Source organism: Trichechus manatus, unplaced genomic scaffold (assembly GCF_000243295.1).
Source record: "Trichechus manatus latirostris isolate Lorelei unplaced genomic scaffold, TriManLat1.0 scaffold00077, whole genome shotgun sequence".
Classification (NCBI taxonomy): Eukaryota; Metazoa; Chordata; class Mammalia; order Sirenia; family Trichechidae; genus Trichechus; species Trichechus manatus.
In genome coordinates this window covers 11,027,483-11,052,063 of record NW_004444013.1, presented here as the reverse complement: position 1 = coordinate 11,052,063, position 24,581 = coordinate 11,027,483, and the positions used below count along the sequence as shown (strand labels likewise).

At 40.3% G+C, this 24,581-nt stretch overlaps 1 protein-coding gene across 1 annotated transcript in view; it reads left to right on the top strand.

The window, feature by feature from the left end:
- LMTK2 (lemur tyrosine kinase 2) overlaps window positions 1–24,581 on the top strand; it is a 109,628-nt gene that overhangs the window by 68,648 nt on the left and 16,399 nt on the right. The window contains exons 7-10 of the mRNA XM_023735340.1: window positions 7,138–7,271; window positions 17,432–17,516; window positions 18,841–18,962; window positions 23,446–23,595. Of these exons, the coding sequence (XP_023591108.1) occupies window positions 7,138–7,271; window positions 17,432–17,516; window positions 18,841–18,962; window positions 23,446–23,595 (491 nt within the window). The remainder of the gene's footprint in view (window positions 1–7,137; window positions 7,272–17,431; window positions 17,517–18,840; window positions 18,963–23,445; window positions 23,596–24,581) is intronic.

The following is a 24,581-nucleotide window of genomic DNA, read 5'->3' as shown; positions in this document are numbered from 1 at the left end:
TTTGTGTTCTGAAAGACTCCCTTTGTCTGCTCAGGGTGTGAGCAGGGAGGCCACTTAGAGGGTATGTTGTCATGCACACAAGCTGGGCTGCCAGCTTGGACCAGGATGACAGCAGTTGAGTCAGGGAGCGGTAGTCTGATCTGAGTGCAGTTTGAAAATAGATCCAGGACTCAGTGATGGATTGGGTGTGGGAGTGTAGAGACAAAGAGACCTCAAGAATTACTTCTTCAGGAGAGTTAGGAATCAGAGGAGGAAATTGAATGTATGTCTGGTTGTCTCCTTTGCCATGAGATCAGAATTGGATGGTGCCCGGCTACCATTACTGAGCATTTTGATCAAAGATTCTATAGAAGAATTCTGCTCAAAAGGGGGAAAAACACACAACCGAATTTCACATTCTCAGTGGAATCCAGACTCTCTGGAGCTATTGAGGCTAGATAAACCCCCCAAACTGTTGCCCTGAGATAATCCTTAAGCTTTAAACCTTAAACCAGAACTATCCCTTGAAGTATACTTTGAACCAAAAAATAGCTTATCTTAATTAGTAAAATGCATCTGCTTTGAGCATTGTGCTCTTTTAAAGAACTATATATGTGTGATCAAATTGACAACGGCAAATGGAAAGGTTGGATGGGAAGCTTAGGGGGCAGTGAGTTTAAGATAATGGTGGTGGAATAATTTGGAAAAGGATAGTGGGAATGGTAGCACAACTTAAATCAGTGTCACCGATTGTACATGTTGAAATGGTGTATCTTTGGCTATGTGTACTTTCACAAAAAGAATGACTTCTTTGTTTTTGGTCTGATGGATAGTGTGGGAAAACGGTGATGCCATTTACTGAGTTGGAGGAGATTGGCAAAGTTTTATGTTGGACGTATTAGGCTTGAGATGTCTCTCAGGCACACAGGGACAGATGTCCAGTCTGTAGCTGGACAGACGAGTCTGGAGCTCTGGAGATGGAGAGGTTTGGGCCAGAGACATGTATCTGAGAGGGTTTTTTTTAAAACCATGGGGTGGATAAAACCCCCTGGGAAGCGAGTAACCACAGTGCCAAGGACCTAGGTCTGAGCCCAGGGCATGTCCACTGCAGACCAGTGCGAGGAGGAAGACCAGCAGAGAAGGCTGAGGAAGAGTGGCCAGTGACAGAGGACAAGGCCCGGAGATCAGGTGTCCCGAAGCCAGGGGAGGAACATGTTTGAAGAAGGAAGGAACAGACTGTAGCTTTATTGTGACCCTCAGGTTTGACAGATTGGCAGCCATCGATACTCCTGACAGGGGAGTTGTAGTCAAGGGGTGGGTGGCGGCTATCTGCAGGGGTTCAGGAGAGAACCAGAAAGTGGACGGAGGCAGAAAAGACTGTGCTTTTGAGTTTTGCCTCAAGGAGAAGCAGAGACATGGGATGGAGCTGGAGAAAATCATGAAGTCAGAGGAGGGATTTACCTGAGGGGTATTTGAGCATTTGAACAGAAAGAAGAGGTGGAATCATGAAGAGATTGAGTTCAGAAAGGTACAAGGGTGGACATGAACAGTCCATGATTTAGCGAAAGAGAAGATGATATATAAGTGTACACATATAGATAGGCGGCTAGCTTGAGTGGCAGTGAGATAAAGGAGACACAGTTAGAAGAGAGCTTCTGGTAAGAAACAGCCTCTAGTTGGAAGGAGGTATGATTGGGTCGTGGTGTCCAGGGGCTTCAGCTGTAATGTTTCGTTTCACCAGTTGGGTGGTGGATATGTGTCTGTGTCATTCTTTAACCCTTTCATTAAATGTTTAAAAAATCATAAATTTTCAAAAGGTCATCTTACTAGCCATAACTAGCCATAAATGACTGTAATTTTTGTTATTGTGTTTTTTACATTGTATTGAAATTAATTCATTGCTCTGTGTCCTGCAAAAAGTTGGATAAAGCTTTCACTGCAATTTATGTTGGAATTTAAGAGAATCTTTATGAGTGTCCCCTTAAAGGTCTTGGAATGACTCATTTGAGAACTCCAAGTTGCTTAGTGTTACCTGAGTTGTTGTTACAGCACTTTGCTGCCATCTAGTGTCATAAATTTTTGTTGTGGAGCCTTTGGGGGGCTTTGGAGAGGATCTGCAAAATTTTTAAAACTTAGAAAAAGGAAAGTTTATTTTAATTCAGACTATATTGATGTTCTTGTGGTTTTTTCTTTAAATAATGGACCAAACTAGTAATCCCTGTCTGCCTACTGTAAACATTAAAAGTTACCTAAATACAGGTTTGTCTGTTTTAAATAGAATGAATCAATTTTTAATACTTGCTTAATATAATTTTTTTTTTTTTGCTGATATTAAAGCTTCTCTGCTAACTTTTCTTTGCAGATATTCATGAACATTGAATTGCTTCCCTCTGGTCCTAGAAAAAGGAGCCCTGGTGGTGCAGTGGTTAAAGCGCTTGGCTGCTAACTGAAAGGTCGGCAGTTCAAACCCACCAGTTGCTCCATGGGAGAAGGATGTGGCAGTCTGCTTCCATAAAGATTTACTGCCTTGGAACCCTGTGGGGCAGTTCTACTCTGTGCTATAGGGTTGCTGTGAGTCGGAATCGACTCGATAGCAACGGGTTTGAGGTTTTTTTTGGTCCTAGAAACCTGTGAAGTCCCTGAAGACTTTTAATTATGATTGTTGTAAACCTCAGGAGAGCTCTTAGGACCTTTCTAGAACATAGAACTAACCTTGGGTCCTGCTCAACCCACCAGTAAGTCTTATCCAGGAGAAATAGCCATTAGGCTTCTAGTAATCTTTGATGTTAATTCCACATTTCCAAATTAAAGATATTTTTGCCTAGATTGCCTTGACCTTATCTTCTTCAATAGAGGGAACCCTTTTAGTTTTTGCCAAGCTAGAAACATAAGCTTTAATACCTTTAAGTAAAACCCCGTTCTCTTTATTACATTTTATCTTCTAGTGAAGCTTGGGGAGTGGGGTGTTGCAGAGAGAAGATATTTTAAGAACAGTGAGTGGTAATGAATATACTTTAGATAATATTGAAAAATAACTATACCCTCACCTGTAGCGAGTCCTGTTTGCCAACAGCAGCTACTGTTTGTTTTGAGAATTGGCCAGAGACAGCACAGCATAATCCTACTTCGTGTGAGAGTAATTTTTTCCTTAGATGAATATTGCCATAAAGAGGTTAAGCAAATGAATTTGACTTGCCGTTTCATTGGTAATGTAAATATACTTAAGCTATTTGTTTTTGTATTTGGTTTCCATATGGGCTACCTTATGAAAACCCCATTAGCCCATAGACCTGAAAGTGGTTTTTTTTTCCCTTTGGAATTGTTCTGGGTTTATTTGATTGTTGTCAAAATCATCTTTATTCCTATAACTCTCATGCCAGATAGAGCCTTGCCTGGAATAGGGGTGGGGAGGGGAGCAGGCACGAAGGAGGGGCTTTTGTTTCCCATAGACTTTTTAAGAGCATTTTTAGGTTTAAAGAAAAATTGCACAGGAAACACACAGAGTTCCCATATACTCCCTCTCCTCCCCACAGTTTCCTCTTAACATCTTGCGTTCCTGTGGTACATTTGTTACACTTGATGAAGCAATACGGTATTATTAACTAAAGTCCATGGTTTACATGAGGGTTCACTGTCTGTGTTGTATAGTCCTATATATTTGTACAAATGCATAATGTCATATGTCCACCACTACACTATCATACAGAATAGTTTCCCTGCCCTTAAAATGCCCGGAATCCTCCTTAGAAACAAGGATGGCGAGACTTAGTCTCATGTGCTTTGGACATGTTATCAGGAGGGACCATTCCCTGGAGAAGGACATCATGCGTGGTAAAGTAGAGGGTCAGCGAAAAATAAATACCCTCAAGGAGGTGGACTGACATAGTGGCTGCAACAGTGGGCTCAGACATAGCGCAGGACTGGGCAGTGTTTCATTCTGTTGTACGTAGGGTCACTGTAGGTTGGAAATGACTCGATGGCACCTAACAACAACAAAAATGCTCGTCTGTTCCACCTGTTCAGCCCTGTCCCCTACCCCTTGGGCCACTGGCAACCACAGATTTTTTTACTGTCTCTGTAGTTTTGCCTTTTTCAGAATGTTACGTAGTTGGAATCATAGCATGTAACCTTTTCAGACTGGCTGCTTTCAGTCAGCAATGTGTATTTAATGTACTTCCATGTCTTTTCATGGCTTCGTAGCTCTTTTTTTTTTTTAATGGCTGAATAATATTCTGTTGTATGGATATACGTTAATTTGTTCATCCACTCACCTATGCTTCTGATTTTTTGGTTGCTTCCAATGTTTTTGGTAATTATGAATAAAGCTGCTACAGATATTCATATGCAGGTTTTTGTGTGGACATATGTTGTCATCTCATTTGGATAAATACCTAGGAGCACAATTGCTGGATTGTGTAGCTTTGTAAGAAACTGCCAGACTGTCTTCCAAAGTGGCTGTACCATTCTGCATTCCCACAAGCAGTGGATGAGAGTTCCCCTTGCTCCACATCCTCACCCGCATTTGCTGTTGTCAGTGTTTTGGGTTTTAGCCATTCAAATAGGTGTGTAGCAGTATCTAGTTGTTGTTGTAATTTGCAATTGTCTGATTACATATGATGTTGAACATCTTTTCATATGCTCATTTGCCATCTGTATGTTTTCTTTGGTGAGGTGTCTGTTCATATCTTTTGCCCATCTTGTGACTGGGTTGTTTGTTTTCTTATTTTGAGTTGTAAAGGTTCTTTGTATATTTTGGCTACAAGTCCTTTATCAGGTAAGTGTTGAATGGAAGCTACGGGAGTGAGGAGTGGCATATAGTTTTTAAAGGAAAAAAAAAAAAAGATGTCTCTTCCTCCTGGAGTAGCTTGTCATTCCAGTGGGAACAAAAGGAGAAAGTACTACGTTTGGAAAGAAACATGAGAAGAACCTGATGTTGGTTGAGTAGGCACGTAGGTGCCCAGAGGAAGTCACTGCCTCCCCGACAGAGCAGCCACAGTGTGCTTGGGAGGAGTCTGCATGTTGATGTGATTGACCTATTGAAGTTATTATCCATTCTTTAATAAGATAAATTGCATATTCACTTAACTCACTTGCTATATAGAATTTCCTTGACAAGTTGGTAAACTGAAAAGTGGAAGTGCAGCTCCACCATTTCATAGCTCTGTGGTGAATTCCCCTCCCACAGCCTCCATTCCACGGCTGTAAAACATCTCCAGTTGTGAGAATTATTTGAGGTAACAGCTGTGAAACACTGAGCACATTGCTTGGCACAGTGTTCAAGAGCTAGCCCTGATGGTGCAAATGGTTAAGTGCTCAACTGCTAACTGAAAGGTTGGCAGTTCAAACCCACCGAGTGGGGCTCCTCGGAGAAAGACCTGGCCATCTGCGCTCATAAAGATTACAGCCAAGAAAACTGTATGGGGCAGTTCTACTCTGTAACACATGGAGTCGCTGTGAGTCGGAATTGACTCGACGGCACCCACCACCACCACCTATGTCATGATCATTCATATAAAGATCATTGATACGGAATGAAAACAAATACAGATTTAGAGTGGATCTAGAAGGTACATTAGAGTGTGCTTAGTATTAAATATAGACACGTTTGTAAAGAAATATTGTGCTTTAAAGTTTTATTCTTGAAGGAATTTGATAAATTTGCTTTCTTCACTAACAGAAGAAGTATGTTCTTTAGCTGGTCAAGAGAAGTTTCCTTCTTCAGAAAGTCTTTTCTTGGCTCAGTTTTAAAGAAAACAGCTATTCGCTTGCTTTCTAAATTTTATTAACTGGTTACAGAAAAGGAGCTCTGGTGGCACAGTGGTCAAGTATGTGGCCGCTAACCTTATGGGGCAGTTCTCTTTTGTCATATAGGGTCACTATGAGTCAGAATTGACTCAACGGCAACATATTTGGTTTGGTTTTTGATTACAGAACACTTTAATTTGGAATGAAATTACATCAATAAATATTTAATCATGCAGTCGGTAGAATACAGATTTTATCTCCTCAGAAGTTGTATTCCCCAAAACAGACATACTGTTAAACCGCAAAACATACAGTCCTCAATGAAAGTCATGAAATAAAGACAAGGAGTGCTGGCAAGTCAGACAGGAGTACCTGGGACCTCGCAATGCACACAGCGTGTATTAGAAGGAATCCTGGTGGCACAGTGGTGAAGCGCTCTGCTGCTAACAGAAAGGTCGGCAGTTTGAACCTACCAGCTGCTCTGCGGGAGAAAGATGTGGCAATCTGCTTCCATAAAGATTACGGCCTCGGAAACCCTGTTGGTCAGTTCTACTCTGCCCTGTGGGGTCACTGTGAGTCGGAATCGACGCGGCGGCAGCAGGTTTGATGTGTGTGGGATGTCTCAATGGAATTTGCTCCTTTTCCTGCTCATGCTGCTACCCTTCAAATTGGCTTGTTAACTTTGTGACTTTTCTGGAATGTTCTTTCTCACAGGGGTCTCTGGGTAACAATGGCCAGGGGAAGTTGTCGAAGACTTGAGCAGTTGTTACCAGCACTGAGTGTTCTTTTTCCTCCTGTTTTCTCCCTCCTTTCCCACCCATTTTTCTGTCATTCTCTCATCCCTCCATTGCTCATCAGTGCTTTGGTGGTGCCATGTGGTGCCTTCGCGATGTAACTGTTACTGACCATGTTTCTCCTAGGATCCTTCAGAGGCAGAGCTAATGGTACCATTTCTTTTATTCTCTGTATCATCTCTTAGTTACATGGAGATTTCTATACTTCTACACAAGAAGACCCTACGGGGCAGTTCTACTCTGTAACACATGGGGTCGCCATGAGTCGGGCTGACTCACCGTCAGCTAACAACAGTTAAAGTGTGCAGTATTACAAAGTTATCTTTTTTTTTTTTTTTTTTTTTTACTGTTTTCTTTTACATGTATTTATATAACAAAGATAAACTAGTGTTTAATCTAGTTAGAATGGCCCTGAAAGGATAGTGTTCTATACCTTGGAAACCTTTGGTTGATAACTTGAACTTGAAAACTTGGACAGTCTGAGATTCTTTATTAACCTCAAACATAAGTGATTTCTGATAAGTAATTGTAATAATTAGTGTTGACAAAGGCACACGTTTAATTGCTCAGTTCACTCACACAGTCCACATCTGAAACTAAAATGCACTACTCTTTGCAGGGTGATCTAAAAGCTTACCTGCGCAACGAGCACGAGCACATGCGAGGGGACTCGCAGACCATGCTGCTGCAGAGGATGGCGTGCGAGATCGCCGCGGGGCTGGCTGCCATGCACAAGCTGCACTTCCTGCACAGGTGGGCGTCCAGTCAGGGGCTGCCCTCCACATCGCTGGCGTTGCCCTCAGCGGAGGCTGTTCAGGTTGTGAGAAGGCTGTGCAGCGCTTAAGGAGGACAGTTTGTGAAGCCAATTCTCAGTTTATAAAAGCAGGGCTGTGCTGTACCTCCTGGGGCCAGAGTAGGGGTTGAGCTGAGCTTCACGTAAAACAATACTAGGGAGTAGAATGTCTTAAACTGTTCTCCAGCCTAAGGTTTAGAAATTATTTCCAGAATTTCAAAACTTTTGATGCCTCAGAGTTGGCAGTAAGCAGCCTCAGCCTACCTCATGACATCTTTTTTGCATCCTTTTTTTAAAATTAGTTTTATTGTGGTGAAAATACACATAACAAAACATACACCATCCCAACAGTTTCTGCATGTACAATTCAGTAACGTCAATTGCATTCTTCAGGTTGTTCTCGCAGCCTTTTAATGCTCGCTTTAGGCTGAGTTTCACAGTGTATGCCAGTCCAGATTCCTGAGAGAGAGAGAGCAGTGTGTCTGATTAGCTCGCATCGTCTTTTCCTATAAGGTCCTAGCATTGGTTTCTGGCCAGTGTAAGGAGGGGCTTCGGTCAGCTCCCCCACCCCCGCATCAGCAGAGTGATCTGATCTGAAGAGGGTGGCACCTGTAGCAGGGGTGACCAGTGGTCAGGGTTGGGTGTGAGCAGCACAGTGATTGACAGCACAGATTTCAGGTCCTTGAATGGCCACCATTCTTTGGAGCGCAGTGTGTTTGTTCATATCCTCGGTGGTGATTTTCATGATTAAAACAAGAGGCTTTGAGTCCTATCTGAGATGATGGCTTGTGATTCCAAAAGGAGATTTCTGCTTATTCTTCTCTAGCCTTTTGAGTTCAGATTTATGTTTAAAATGGATTATTTCTTAGGTCTCTTTACTTGACTTTAATTCGCTCTTTTAACTTTTTAATAATCCAAAGACCTGGAAAGGAACACCTGTGTGTGTTGATTGAAGGGATGTCTGTGGAGTATTATATTTGTTTAAAAATCAAGTCACAGAGAATATAGTATGGCTCCATTTTGTTTAAAAATAAGACAGCATCTGTCTGTATTTGTTAGGGTGTGTGTGTGTGGTGTGTGTGTGTGTGTGTGTGTGTGAGTGAGAACAGGCTGGAGTACCTCTTAGCATTACTTTAGGGTGAGGGAGAAGGTAAATTATTAATATTTTTCTTGCACATCTTTATATTGTTTGACTTTCTGTAATGAACAAATTATTCCGATAATATGCTTTTCAAAAGAACCTGAAAGGTTATGGGTTTCTTAAGGCCTGAGGCAGAATCCCCATACAAAACTTCAAAATTTAAAGATCTATTTATTTTATAATGGAGAGCTCCTATGTTTAGTTTTTTAATCTTTATTGTTAAAATTTTGTAAAACACAGATTATTATCTGGTCTAGAACTTTTTAAATTTTGGAGAATACAACATTTAAAAAGAGGATCATATCAGAATCAGCATCATAAAGTTATCAAAGACAGCTAGAAATTATGTTGAAAGCCCAAGTACATTTCTACTAGTGTATTTTGAAAATTGGTAAAGATGTCAGAGTAAATACTATTTTCCAGAGAGTTTGATCAGGTTAAAATTTTACCTGATTTAGAGTCTTGTGAACTTTAGAAGAAATAAAGATAATAAATTTAAATCAAATGGTTTGGATTTTATTCAGGTACAAAAATTCAAGTTAAAGAAAATGCTTGAAACCATTAGGTTTTTTTGTTTTGTTTGTTTTTGTTAGTAATATTTCATTGTGTTTTCGGTAAAGGTTTACACGGCAGTTTAGGTTCCCATTCAACAATTTCTAAACAAGTTTTCAGTGACATTGGTTACGTTCTTCACAATGTATGAACATTCTCATTACTTCTGTTTTGGTTGTTCCATTTTCATTAATCTAGTTTCCCTGCCCTCTTACATTCTCATCTTTGTTTAAAGGTAATTGTTGACCATTTGGTCTATATAAGTGATTTTTAAAAGGAACACGGTACTTATGGCTGATTTTCATTATTTTTTTGAGCCAATTTGTTGTTTAGCTACAAAATAACCTCAGGGGTTAGTTTTGTTCAAGGATTAAAGGGTATCTCAGGGGATAGGTCTGGTAGGTAGGTCTGGTTTTTTGTTTGTTTTAAGGAGTTTGAGGTTCTCTTCCACATTTTTATCCCATTCTATCAGGGTCCATCTGTTGTAGCCCTGATGAGGACTGTTGGTAGTGGTAGCCAGCCACCATCTAGTCCTTCTGGTCTCAGGGTAGATGAGGCTGTGGTTCATGTAGAAAACATTTGGTTTTTAAAAGTAGCCATATTTTATACATATAATTTACATTTGGGGCAAAATTTTGTTTCTTGCTGGGAGCATACCGTATAGTACGTTTTAAAATTGGAAGTTAGAATATTTATTGGTTGACTCCAAGTAGGACTCTGTGTTGATGAAAAATAGAACAGCAGATGTCAACTATGTTTGGAAATGTTCCAGTAAAGCACCTCCATTTAAATTTTATTTTTATTTATTTTTTAAGAGGAGACCTATCCCTGTGTCCCAGGTAGTCTGCGTTTCTGAAATAGTACATATGACCTTCATGAAGGCCATGTAAACAGCAGAGGCTGCCAGTGTGCTGCCATGCCATGCCATCCTACGCTGTCCTGGCCGAGAGCCTGGGACTCCCTGTCCCCCGAGTGCGAGTCTTCCTGCGCAGCCCATCAGTGAGATGCCACCAGGGCCCCGAGGTGAGCTCAGTGAAGAGGGTTCCAACAGGCCACCGGGTTGTCCTGCCGGTTCACGTGTCCAAGAGACCTGTGTGGCACTGGCCTTGAGGCAGTACTCAGAGCAGCGACTGTGTGTGGAAGAACCTCTTTAAAGTTAACATAGGAGTTCCTGGGTGGTGCAAACGGTTAAGCACTCAACTACTAGCCAAAAGGTTGGTGGGTCAAACCCACCCAGAGGCACCTCGGAAGATAGGCCTGGTGATCTGCTTCCAAAAAGTCACAGCCTTGAAAACCCTATGGAGCAGTTCTACTCTGTAAACATGGAGTCATGAGTCAGAATCGACTCAACAGCAACTAACAACAACAAGGTTAGCACGCTTCCTCTTAACTTTCCGCTGAGGAGCACTGAGGTTACTAACTTAGCCAGCCCTCAGTGTTGGGTGTCGAGTGTCATAGGAGCTGATCAGTAAACACTATTAGTGGTAGATGTCATTTTACATGATTGTTTCCACGATGTCATTTTACATGGGTGTCCACGTTGGTAAAGCTTAGAAAGTTTGGTTACTGATCAGCTTGTTCTGCAACTTTAGCTTAAATGTTTAAGTCAGTGAATTATTAGGGGTTTTCACTCATTTTTGTGTGTGTAATCTTTAGAATATACCTTTTTAAAATTCCTTCTAATGCTTACTATGTTAAATATTGGTCTTTAAGGTGAAAATTTACATATGGTAATAACTATGACCTTTGCTTTAATTCATTTGATCATTTATGGTGAATCAAAGCCACAGGTAGTCCCTGTCACATAGTAGTATTAAATGGAAAAAAAAACAAAACAACAAACTACAAATCTAACATCGTCTTGATTTCATAATTAAAGACTTTCATTACATAGGCTTTGGAGTCAGACCTGAATTTGAAGCCTGTAGGAATAAGTGTATGCGAAACAAAAGAATGAACAGTCCTGCAAACAGCTACTCTCCTAGTCTAGCCCCAGGTTCTTCACTAGGAAAGTGGTGGTAATAGTGCTGAATTCTTAAAACTACAGTGAGGATTAAATGAAACCCTAAAGCTCCTAGTATCTGGTCTGGTAACAACCAGGGGAGGAAAGAGAAGCAGGAGAAGTAAACGATGATTATGATGGATGAAGCTGGGCCTTGTCTTACTTTCAGCTTTTTTGGATTTGTTTCGATACTAAGTTAAAGACCATGTAAAATTCATTGATTCAGGAAATATCATTGAACTCCTACCAAAGGCAATCAGTGGTAAAGTGACGGATATGTTGTTGTTGTTAGTTGATGTCAAGTTGGCTGCAACTCACGGCGACCCCGTGTACAAGAGAACAGAATGTTGCCCAGTCTTGTGCTGACAGTGTGAGGGATATTGAAATATATTTAAAATCAAAGCAAAATACGTGCTTCCTACTAACACTCCAGCAGGAGAGTTAGAACATGCTTGGCTATTACGTTCCAAGCATTTGTAAAGCATTCTACATAGAGTTATTTAATCTTCAGGACGATCTTGTGAGCCATGATGCAGGTGCTATTATTAACCCCATTTTAAAGAGGAGGATACCAATGCTCAGAGTGGTGAGTGCTTTGTCTGTCTAAGCCATTAAGTTGACTGAGCAGTTTGAACCCAAGCCATCAAACTCTTGAGCCTGTACTCTTACCATCCTTATTGTACTGTTGTGTCTCAATAAGTGCCATTGTTTAAGGTACAAACCCCAGGAGACGAAGTTACTTTTGTGTGGGGAGAATCAAGGTAGGTTTTCTGAGGGAGGTAGCATTTTAGTTATCTTTGAAGATTAAGATGGAGAAAGGAGGAAATTAGGACCTGGTTGGAGAAGTGACTAGCTAGAAGGTGTGTGTGGTGGGTGAGAAAGAGGGAAAGGGATTTTAGTGAGATATCAAATAGTCACATTTAATCAGAACAGAAGATGCACGGAGGGAAATAGGGGAAGATAAGAACAGAGACGTAGCTTAAAACCAATTATAGAGGCCTCGAGTGTCAGTATAAGGCTTTCGGACTATTTTGTAGGCAGTGGGATGACATTAACAGAACAGTGTGAGGTTTGTTTTTGTTTTTTTTATTTCATTGTGGTTAAACTACATACAGTATAACCTGCGAAGACTGGGATGTAGAAGATGAAAACCTGTCAGAGAAGGAAAACTCAAATATTTTCCACTAAAACGAATGATAGAAGAGTACTAAGACTGCACCCTGCAAAAATGCAAAACTTCCGAGACCCGGAAAAAGAAAGCAGTTCTGTTGAGTTCTGGCTCTCACAGGTTTCACTGTATAACAGAAAATTTGCCATTTTTTCCATTTTTTGAGTGTACCATTCAGTGGCATTAATTGTATTCACCATGTTGTGCAACCGTCACCACTGTTTCCAGAAGTTGTTCATCACCCAAACAGAAACTCAGGACCCCTTAAGGAGTAACTCCTCACTGCCCCCTCCCCCATCTCCTCCTAACCACTTATTTATTTTCTGTCTCTCTGCATTTACCTAGTCTAGATATATAAGTGGGATCATATAATATTTGTCCTTTTGTGTCTGACTTATTTCACTTAGCAGCATGTTTTCCAAAGAACTGTGTTATGTTTTAACATGTTTGTAATCACTTTTGGAGTACAGTTTAGGGTGGTTTGGAAAGAGAAGATACTGCTAACAAGAAGACCAAAGAGGAATTTATATGTGCTGGCTATCCGTGAATGTTTTTATTTCCCGCTTCTAGATGGAAAATATGTTGAAGGCAGGGCTAGGATCTTCTTTACTTTTGTATCTCCCGTGATGTATTTCACATAGAAATGAGGAAAGGTGGCAGAAAAAAGGAATTAATGTAAAAGTAGTTTAAATCCAAGAAGAAATGGAAAATTCTAATACACCCTAGAAAAGACTGAAAAGGTAATTAAAGAGCTTCCGTTAAAAGCGGCACCAGGTCCAGAGGGTTCACACTTGATTTCCATCTACTCTTTATAGAACAGATGACTCCAATGTATTTAAGCTATTCCAGACCATAAAAAAGATGGAAATTTCTGTACTTCTTTTTATGAAGCCAACATAACTTCAACAGCAAAAGGTGGTATAAAAAAAGAAAATTATAGACTATTATTGTTAATGAATATAAACACAAATATTAGCAAGTTACATCCAGCAATGTGTGAAAAAAGCAAGTAAGACTTATTCTAGGAACATAGGGGTAGGTTTTAGCAGACTGTGTCTACATAATTCATTACATTAGTAAAAGAGAAAAAACCACTATGTCAATAATTGCCGAAACGTTCTTTAGTTTAATGCAGCAGCTATTTCATATTTAAATCTCTGGTAGGAAAGAAAAGAAACAATTTCAATAAGATAAAGACTAACAAAACTCAGCAAATATCATTCCAAGTGGCAAAATGATAAAGCCTTTTCAGTTAACATCAGAAAGCAGACAGAGGTTCCACTATTTCTAGGCTAGAGGAGCCCTCTTCTTAAGCCCTTGAGGTGACATCATCCAAATGCCCAGTTGCTGAGTGAAGTCTGCCCACTCTGACCAGTCAGAACATCCACGTTGTCCAGCACTGGGAGCTCTGGGTGAAAGCTGTCAAAACTCTCAGTTGCCTCTTTGTGCCTTATCAGAATCCTCTTGGTTTAATCTGCTTGTACTTCTTTACACAGCATCCCATCTTAGAGGGATAAGTGGTGGACTCTCTTCAGAGCCCCATAGTGATTTTTTTTTTTTTTTTAAACTTCATGGCTGCCAAAGGCAGCATGGTGTGATAAGCAGAGAGAGACTGGCATTGAAGTTGATAATTCGCTTATCATTAGCTTTACCAGTGTAAGCCATGTGACTTAATCCTTCTGAGCCCAGTTCTTCTGTAAAATGGGATAATCTTCACCCTGAAGGGCGATTATAAAGATTAAATAAGATAGTGTTTGCCAAGCTCCTAGAAGAATATTCAGTAAACGTTATTTTGCTTCCTGTTTGTGGCTCTTTTTATCAGGAGCCCAGGTTACTCAGGGAAGCATAGGTAGTTAACATAAATTGTTGTTGTTGTTAGTTGCCGTGGAGTTGATTCCAACTCATGGCAACCCCACGTGTGCAGAGTAGAACTATGCTCCAGCATATACAGGTATGGATCATTCTGAAAATGGCTTCAGCCACATGGAGCTGTTTCAGCTGAGCTGTTTTCCTTCCAAAGCTGGGTGGACTACAATTCTAGCATGAGTTCAGAACAATTAGAGATGGTTCCTTGAGAACCTAGAGTGAAACTCCCTAGAACTGTGGCCTCGTGCCTCCTTGTGTCCGTCAGCACCCCCCACTGGCCTGGAGTCCCACAAAGTCGCTGACAGCTGCATAGACAGAGGGCGCTGCCAGTGAGCGGTGACTGGCCAGGCACCTTCCAGGGCTCGTGTCACTTGGCAGCCTTGTCACTAGACCTGTTTTTCAGCTTGAGAGGAGAGTATACTGGGCATGTGTTTGTGTTTCCTGACCCAAACGGGCCATTGACGTCAAGAGTCAGTCCTGTTATTGGGTGACTTACGCCTTTGTGTTGTTCTCATCTTTAGCTTTGCATGGTGTTGGGTTTTAGAGAGTATTTATTTTTACCAATTTTGAACTGAATGATATCATTACCTTGAATCTGTATGACACTTTCATGTTTCTAAAACATTTCGTATGTATTTTCATTTTTTTCTGTGAGTTAGCCATGACACGCTCATTCTTTTTTTTTGTGTAAGGAAAGTGAGGCTCCAATTTGTTGTATGACTTGCGCAAAGTCACACAGTTACTAAGTAGCGGAGCCAAAACTTGTTCGCAGGTCTTCTGGCTTTGTCCAATATTTTTTTCCACTGGACTGTGGTGACTGAAATGTTTGGGGTAGAAGCCTGGAGCAGGCTTTGTAAGAAATTCCCCCAATTATACCATTGTTTTCTGCCTCATTACCTCGTGTTGTCAGGTAATGAGAAGCATTCCTCCTTCCCCTGAGAGTATCAGTGGGATTGTATTAGAACTCTATAATGTCTTTTATAATGAGAGCCAAAGGCCTTTTGCACATATAATTTTCCATCTTTGTATCTAACCTTCACATTTGATGTATCTAAAGTCCTACACTAACATCAGTAAGGAGAAAGCCACTGGGAAGAGGAGTGGGGGAGAAGTGGGCAGTATTCTTGTTGTCCAGGAGTTGCTTGACTGGGCCAAGGTGGAAGGTGCCAGGTGCTCTGAGATGGCCTTGAGGGCCAGAGGGTGGAGCAGGTGTTCTGAATAGCGCTTCAGCCAGCCGTGGGCTGCTGCCCCAGGCCTGCTGGAATGCTGGCACCCAGCTTTTCAGTCTGGTCTTAGGAAGAAGCTGTTGGGGAGGTTTACTGAGACCCTAGAAATGCTTGTTAATGGTGCTCACTACTGTGTTGGCAAAACCCACAGCACTGCCCCAGTTGCAGCTCTTGGTACAGTGGGTAAAAGTGCCTGACTTGAAACATTTTCACTTTTCTGCCCTCCAGTGGCCAGTTACTCCTCCCTCCTTCCGTCCCTCCCTTCCAGTAGGGACCAATTCTGTTAAGATTGGAAGTTTCTGTATGGTTTGTGACAGTGGAGTTGGGGTGTCCCAAGGTTTCTCCCAGATAGCTGTAAGTGCCTAGACGAAGCACCTTGAAAATCGTCCCTTGTCAAACACACAGAGGGAGAGAGTAACATCACTAACTTGAGATGCAGGTCAGTGTGTGTTGAGGATGACCTGTATGCAAGGTACAGAGTTTGCTGCAATTGTTAATTGTCAGTTGTCATTGATAGTTGCTGACAGGGAAATAATTAAAATACTACTGAACAGTAACTTGCTAGCTTTGTGACCCTAGCAAAGTCACTTCAATTCTCTGTGCCTCAGTTTTCATATCTATCAGTGGGGACAATAATAGTGCCCACTTCATAGGGTTGTTGTGGAGATCAAATGAGTTAATACGTGAAGTGCGTAGTATTAGTTATTATGTAACCACATCAGCGTTGGTACGTACCAAGCTGTCTGTGCAGATGTTTGGTTCTGGCCACGCCATCCTGACCCTACCTTGGTATGCAGTAAGCTCTGTCATTGTTGGTTTCGCCTTTAGTGGTAAATTTAAGGAACTGAAGCTATTATCTCAGAGCTATTATTGAGCATAACTTGACCATTTGGTTAAGATGATCTTTCCCTGAAAAACACCAGGGAACCCAGCTTTTCAGAACTGTGAAGCATAGGTATTCGTTTAATTCTTTATATGTTTCAACTGTTGAATTGAAACTAGTGAGAACGGTCAAAGTACTGCTATTTAGGATTCTTAAATATTTAGGATTCTGAGACTTAGAAACACCTGCCACTTAAACACTCTCTTCGTTAGTTTTCTCATCTGTAAAATAGAGATACTCATTATAAGCATTATGTCAGGGTTAGCTGCTGCTACCGTTATCTTCGTTATTTCATACATGAGCTTTAGAAATTAAAATCCTTGAAAGTAAGAATTTAATAATTGACTTAAGTTTTTGGTCTACAGTCATATAAAGATAAGCATTTAAAATTTTGAGCTAGAGAAATTCAGTTTTTGGTAACTTTTGTTTATGGTTTAAAATTATATTCTTTTCTAATTTAGTGGCTCGTTTAATTGATGATTGAAGAGATGGTAGGGACTAAACCCAAAATCCAAAAAATTTAATCCATTATCTATATTGGAAGTTCCTTTAGAAAAAAGAAGCCCCGGTGGCACAGTGGTTAAGCGCTGCAGCTGCTAATCAAAAGGTCGTCAGTTCAAATCCACCAGCTGCTCCTTGGAAACCCTCCAGGGCAGTTCTACTCTGTCCTGTAGGGTCACTGTGAGTCGGAATCAACTCGCAGCAGTAGGTTTTGGTTTTTAGCAAATGTAGTTTTTATTTGTCAAATTATATGTTTGAAAATTAATGTATTAAAATAAATTGTATGAGTGAATTGTTAGAAGTCAGTCTTGAAAATACACTTTTTCCTCCCTTGTGGAAAGGTGGTGTTTGGAAGAAATGAGAGTAATTTGAAAAGGGCCTGATTATAATGTTTATTTCTCTTGGAAAAAGGAGGGGGGAAAAATAAACATTTCTAGTGATGTAGATTATTTTTAGGTGCTTGAAGTTGTAACTTTATTAATCTTATTATAAACAGACTCCTACTAGACTATTACTCAAGTAATACAAGTTATTGTAAACGAATATTCAGACAGTCTCCATTGTTTAAGTAACTAGAGTATGATATATAATGCTTTTTCTATGAAAAAGAGTTTTATAACCTTAATTATTAAGCAAGGAACTCAGTATACTGATTACTGTTGTTGTTAGGTGCCGTCGAGTCTGTTCCGACTCAGCCTTTTTCCTTAGCAATTTCATGTAACGTTATTCTGTTTGTGGATTCCCTGTGTTCTTGTGTTCACTTCACTCTCTCTGTTTTCAGTGACTTAGCCCTGCGGAATTGTTTTCTTACCTCTGACTTAAATGTAAAAGTGGGAGATTATGGAATCGGATTCAGCAGGTACAAGGTAAGCCAAAAGTTTTACGTGTGATCTCCTCCATCTGATTTAATTTCATGGTCATGTTATTGTAATGTGGAAATACCACTCCATTTTTGGAAGAGAAAGGTAAGACTCTCATCTCTGGTGCCCTTTTGGAGAGGAGTTTGTACCAGTTGTTCTAATGGTGGTGCTGGTTTCTGATGTGTGGTTTGTCAGGTCAGTGGCTGTGTGCCTGGGGTTTTGTGACAGCTTTCTGAATGCTTTGTCTAAAAAGACTTATGCACAGTGTAATTGATATACTCTGAAAGTGCACAATATATTTTAGTATGAACACGTGGGTAGTGATTATTATTACCTGTATGATAAAACACACGTCATGTAAATATTTCTCCATTATATGCTCAGTAAAATTTTGGCTCACAGTCTGTAAGTTTGGGATTTAGGTTTTTAAACTGTATAATAAGTATATCCCACCCACTCCCAAAAGGGAAGAAATCCATGAGATTTTGATATCTGTGCGTGCATTCATGCGTATGTGTGTGTATACATGTGTCTGTATATGACCCAGCTGAAAGAAAGCTCCACCTAGTCAGGAGGCCTTAGGTAAGCCACTTGGCCTCCATTTTCTGAGCAGCAATACTCGGATAATACCTGTTCGTCTTATATAAGGTTGTCCCAAGGACCAAATGGGATACTATTTTCAAAGTACTTTGTAACTAAAACATATTCTGCAAATATGAGCTGGTTATTTGCCTGCATGTTAGCTCTAGTGTCTTGAGCACTTGCTATGTACCGAGCACTATGAAGTCCTTGCCTGCACTACCTCCTTTAATCCTCCTCACAAAGGTAGACAGACATTGGATAACCCTCATTTTACAGATAAGGAAAAAGGCTTGGCATATTTGTTGCTTGCCTGCAGTCACATGGGTGGTAAGTGGTAGAGTGAGGACCTGCAACCCAGGTCTGTCAGATTCTACACTCTGTGCTCTTACTCATTAAACGGCACCACCACTTCCTGTTCAGTGCATAAGGGCTGGTACTTTTTTGAAAGACGTGTTGCTCAGAGTCTGTGTTCTGTGCATTAGACACGGCGTACCTTCACTTTCCAGGAAGGTGAGTTAGCAAGCGATCATGGCTCTGAGACCAGCCGATAGAGCCAGGAGGCTTCAGAGAACCTCCTCACGTACCTTCTGCCCAGAAAGCCTCTCTTCATGCCTGCTTTTTTTTTTTTTTTTCCTGATACGTCTTTTGGGGTGGGTATGTGTATTCTGAGAATAACCTGGAATTGAATCACTAAGCTCATGAAAAGTGTAATTCTGCTCAAAATGCTGTATACTTTTTAATAAAACAGGAGGATTATATTGAAACCGATGATAAAAAAGTTTTCCCTCTGCGGTGGACTGCTCCAGAATTAGTAACCAGCTTTCAGGACAAATTACTAACTGCAGATCAAACTAAATACAGTAATATCTGGTATGTATGTGTTTACCACTTTACTAGACTTTTGTTTAGCAAAGTCTTAACTTCTTTCTCCTTGAGTACTTTCTTAATGGAAAATAATCATATAAGATGTAGGAACAAAAGAGTGCCCAGTGGTGTGAAAAAGACAATTCACTGGTATGATTGCAGTGATCACAATTGCGATTATAGAAGTAACCTTTGGAATACTGCCTCTCTTACCCATTTGACAGTAATAAGCTCCCTAAAAGCAGGAACCAGGTCTTTTTTATCTTCTGTGCCTAGCGCAGGCCCTGCATATAGTAGATGTTTAATAAATATTTTTTGAGATGAATGAAAAAGCATAAGGGGGTTTGGACTACTATATAATACTGTTATTTATAAGGGATCGGTTTAATGGAAACTGAATTGTGTCTAATCTTTGACTAACAATTTCTATTACAGTCTTCTTAATTTATATTTACCATCGTATTTTATGCTGTTGTCCTACTTTTTCTGTTTCTCTCTTCTTGCCTTCTTTTGGATTGATTTTTTTTTTTTTTTTAGACTGTTTTTTTCTCAGTTTGGAAGTTGTATACTCTGTTCCTATACGTTTATTGGTTACCCTAGAAATTATAACACGCATATACTTCCCTTACATTAGTCTAATGTTAATCTGTATCTTGACCCTCTTTCTCAATAGTAACAAAGACCTCAGAATACTTTAACTCTGTTTAACTATGCACCACATGCATACACACACAACTTTTATGTTATTATTGTTGGATATTTTAATTTTTTCTTTTAACCCCACAGACATTATTAATGTTTTTTAAGCATCAGTGGTTGTTTAAATTTACCTACATAATCAAATCACTTTACTCTTCATTTTTTGTTTTGTTTTGTTTTGTTTTAACTCAGGCCTTCCATCTGAGATCACTCTCCTTCTGCCTGAAATGTGTCCTTCAGAATTTCCTTTAGTGAGGGTCTCCTGGTAACAAACTCTCAGTTTTTTGTAGGTCTGAACATACATTTATTTTGTCCTCATTCTTGAAATATATTTTCACTTGATGACAGTTATTTTCTCTCAGCTTCTTGAAGATATCATTCTACTGTCTTCTGGCTTCCATTGTTGCTATTGAGAAGTCAGCTGTAAGTCTACCTAAGCTCTTTGAAGGTAATGTGACTTTTTCTCTCTGGCTGCTTTTAAAATCTTCTCTTTGTCTTTCATTTATTGTAGTTTCACTATGATGTGTATAGGTATGGATTTCTTAAGATTTTCTGCTTGGAATTTATTTGGCTTTTTGATCTGTAGGTTGATATTCATCATTTCTAGACAATCCTCAGCCCTTACCCTTCAAACGTTGCCTCTGCCCCATTCTCTCTCCTTTGGAAGTCTAATTAGACAGTTGTTATGCCTTCACACTCTGTGTTCTGTTTCTTAATTGTCTCTCTTATATTTTCCTCAGTGAATATAACTAGTTAACATGAATAGTTCTTTGACCCTCTGTGCCACATTGTGGATAATTTTTCAGACCTTAGTCCAGCTACTAATTCTCTCTTCAGCTGTGTCTAATCTTTAAACCTCTCTGTTGAGCTTTATAGTTTCAGTTATTAATTTTTCTGTTTTCGAAGGTCTATTTGATTTTTTTAAAAATTTGCCAGAGTGTTTTTAGTAATTGGGGTATGATCTGTGTCAGATAATTCCAACATCTGAAGTCTTGGTGGATTTGCTACTGCTAGTTCTTGACGATGCCTTCTTTCTTTTGGGACTTGTTTGTGGGGAGGATTCTTGGAAATGTAGAATCAAGCAAGGTACGTTCCCCCAAAGAGGAAATACATTTACTTCTGCCAGGCACCAGGGTGCACCACCATGCACAGGGCTTGCTACTGGTCCAGGACTTTACACATTCACTGGAGAGTTTGTGAACCGCTCAGCTGATGTGATTTGGGGCTGTAAGTCTAGGTAACGGCCAGTTGTGTGGTTACAAACACACACATTTGTACCACCAAGGCATCTTGCCTTTCAGGCTCCTGAAAGCAAGTAGGGGGCAGGTTTATTCCTACCATGAGGAAGTATCTCTGTGAGACCCCTTACCTTGGCCAGACCCAGGGCTTTGGCTTGTCTGCCACCACCCCCCACCACTCCCATCAAGCGCTGGAAACCAAGAACACAGAACCAAGTCTGTGGTTCAGCAGTTGCCCCAGGGCAAAGGTGGTTTTAATGTTCTATTTAGTTCTCTAAGTTCTCAGTTTTGTCCTGGTAATTCCCTACTGTCTTATCAGTTCTTAGATGCCTTAAAAAGATGCTTTTATGATTAATCCTTCATTTTTATTGTTCTTTGTGGAGGGAGGTGGTTGACATGAACGCTTAGCCTACGTTTCCAGACACAGAATCATGTCCACTGGTTTAGGCGGTTTGTGAAGTCGCTGATAGCAGTGTCAGAGGCAGAAGTGTCCCATGCAACGTGCCACGGAGTGAATGGCAGGGTGCATTAGGGACCTCGCTCAAAGAGTTAGGTGGTAAAGTGTTGATAAGAGCTATTAGGCTTTTTCCTTCCAGAAGAAAGAGGCTTGATGGTACTCAAGGAGGCAAGAGCCAGTGGGGAGGAAAACATTGAATGTACAGGCTCAGAGGAGGTAACTGATGGGGATTATCCCAGAGGAGACTGGACGGGATAGAACAGAGACTTCAAGTGCAGATTGACCTTGACAGGAGACATGTCTCCTCTTTCTCTGAGGCCTTTCTGAGGGATCTCAAGAACGATGTTAGAAGGTGGTAAGAGTAGGGAGTTGAGAAAGCCCCTGCTTGGTTTTCTCTGAAGAATAGGGCTATGGTAGGAACTGGACGGGGGGTTTGTTTTGGAATCGCCTTGGGGGAAGGAAAGGAACTTAACTTAGAGATGCAAAGGAATTGAGATAGGTAGAGGTATTTGTCAGAGGTCAGAACAAGTTTCTGTGGTGATAACACTTGTATTGCTGTTGACTCATAGAAGCTTGGGAAGGGAACAGTAATAAAGGGCCATTAGCACCCTTTGTTTGATGTTTTTCCAGTCAGTAGAACAAGATTGAAATGTTATGTTTGGCCTTTGTGGTCTTTCCTAATTTCATACATTTTTTATTTTCCTCAGTTTAATTGTAAACTCCCCTACAGTCACTGACAGTGTCCTAAACTTCTTTTGTACCTAGAATGGTCCTCTACCCCTACACTTATGTGCCAGGGAGAAGGCACATCTTACTTCCTAAATTGGATTGAGGAAGTTATCTTTTTTTTTCTTCGATGAATACATAAATAGATCTCTCAGTTTAGATATTGAATATGCTGATTTTTTCTCACTTATTTGTGAAATTAGCATAAGAATTTGACCCATAAGTTGTATTATACAATTTCTAATTATAAACTCTTATTTATACAATACAGTTTTTTATTCAAATAAGCATTCTGCTGATTATCAATCAAAATCACATGAACCATCAATACCCTAACCTGGCTGGGCATCCGGATCACATAGGGAGCTTTGCAAAAATCCAGTTTTTTAGGCCACACACTGGATCTACTAGACAAGAGTCCTCGGAGGTGGGTCCTAAATATGAGTGTGTGTGTTTGTTTAAAGCTTCCCAGGTGACACACATGAGCAGTCAGGTTAGAAGCCATTGCAGTAAATGGATGATGATAGTACATGACAGAACGCGGTGAGTGGAGGGAAAGAGACACAACTAGGAGATACCTTGTAGAGGAAGTGACAAGCACAGTAGTTCATCTTGCTTGTGAAGAAGACAACGTTTTCCTGGGGACTGAGCACCAGGGCATGGGTGTGAGGTGGGTTGGCGCCAAGCATCTCAGAGTCAGCCATGCAGCCTCTTTGACTCACAGCCAGCCAGCTTTAGTAGCAGGGAACCCCCTTTCATAACAGCAACAAAACCCAGAATACGTAGGAGTAACCAGAACAAGAAATGTGTGGGTTTAACGGGGAAAGAGATCATTTGTACAGGGAAAGAGATCATTTGTTCACGGAAAGATTTCTCTTAGGTTTTTTCTGATGCTTACTACTATTGTGAATGGAACTTTTTTCCTCTCACCAAAACCCTCAGAATTTAGGGTATTTATCTTGTATCCAACCATTTTGCTGAACTCAGATCATTCTAATGGTCTTTCAGATAATCTCTTGAGTTTTAAGATTGATAGTCATATTATCTCATCCCTACAGTGATGCCTGTTGTCTCTGTCTCGGATCTTTTTGCATTGGCCAAAACTTCTGGAGTAGTATTCAGTAGTAAGTGTGAGGAGGCATTCTGGTTTTGTCCCTCATTTTAATGAAAATGCTTCTTTGCCGCTATTGTGATGTTGATTATTGGTTTGACAGGTATTTTCTCATGTTAAAGAACTTATCTTATTATTAATAACCTTTTCATTGCGCACCTTGTTCCTAAAATTACTAATGACTGTACAGACAAAAATGTGGGTCTAAAAAGTTTGGCCTCTAAAGGGAGAAAGAAATAACTATTTTTTTCCCCACAGGTCCCTGGGCGTGACACTTTGGGAGCTTTTTGATAATGCTGCTCAGCCGTATTCACACCTTTCCAACATAGATGTTCTCAATCAAGTCATCAGAGAAAGAGAGACAAAACTCCCTAAGCCCCAGCTGGAGCAGCCATATTCGGATAGATGGTTGGTAACTTCTTGTCTTGTTCTGTTCTCTTTCAGAAGATAAAGAAATTATATTTCTATAGATGTTAGTTTATATGTTCCCTATATTTAAGTAATGTGGTGAAAAGCAGTTGTGTTTGTATCTTTATTCATGATTGATTTTATAATTGATGTTTTTAAAATTTAATGTTTTTGAAAAACTGTTTATAATAAGCAAAAATATATGTATGTATGTGTTTCACGCAATAAGAAAAACATTTTACATCAGAACTAATTAGAAATGGGAATTTCCTGTTGTGGATTTTTTTTTTTTAATGAGGTTGTTTATTTAAGTGGTATCTAATATGTGACACAGTATATACCAAAAGCCCATTGCCGTCGAGTCAATTCTGACTCAGAGCGACCCTATAGGACAGTAGAACAGCCCCATAGGGTTTCCAAGGAGGGGTTGGTGGATTGGAACTGCCAACCTTTTGGTTAGCATCCGAGCTCTTAACCATTGTGCCACCAGGGCTCTGAGACAATATATAGATAGTATAAAATTATATTTTTTAAATTGGTGATTAGAACTAATTTGCATGATCTACGTTGACATTTGCAAAACAGATTTATTTTCTCTGTGAATCTTAGGACCAGTTCTTGCTCTGTTTCCTGTGTGAATCAGTTTTACCTCTCTTTAGACCGTTGTCCATGCCACCACGTGCCTAGCTGGCATTGCCTGTGAAGCTTGGTGCCCCTGCATTTAGACACTGCTCAGCTTCTCAAGTTGCTAGAATTTTATTTCTCCTAGAATAACTCAATATATACTCTATAGATTTAATGTTTTGGAGTGTCTTTGTCTTCCCTTCTGCTTACGGCTACAGTTTGATGTTGGTCATCCTCAGCCAACCCTTCAGTGACCCAGCTCCTAGTTGCCTTTTTCCTTTGGATTTCATTCTCTACTCTTTTCCGTCCGCATTCAGCTCCTTTTATGATCAAAGTAAACCATGTGCTGCTAAGACTGTGGT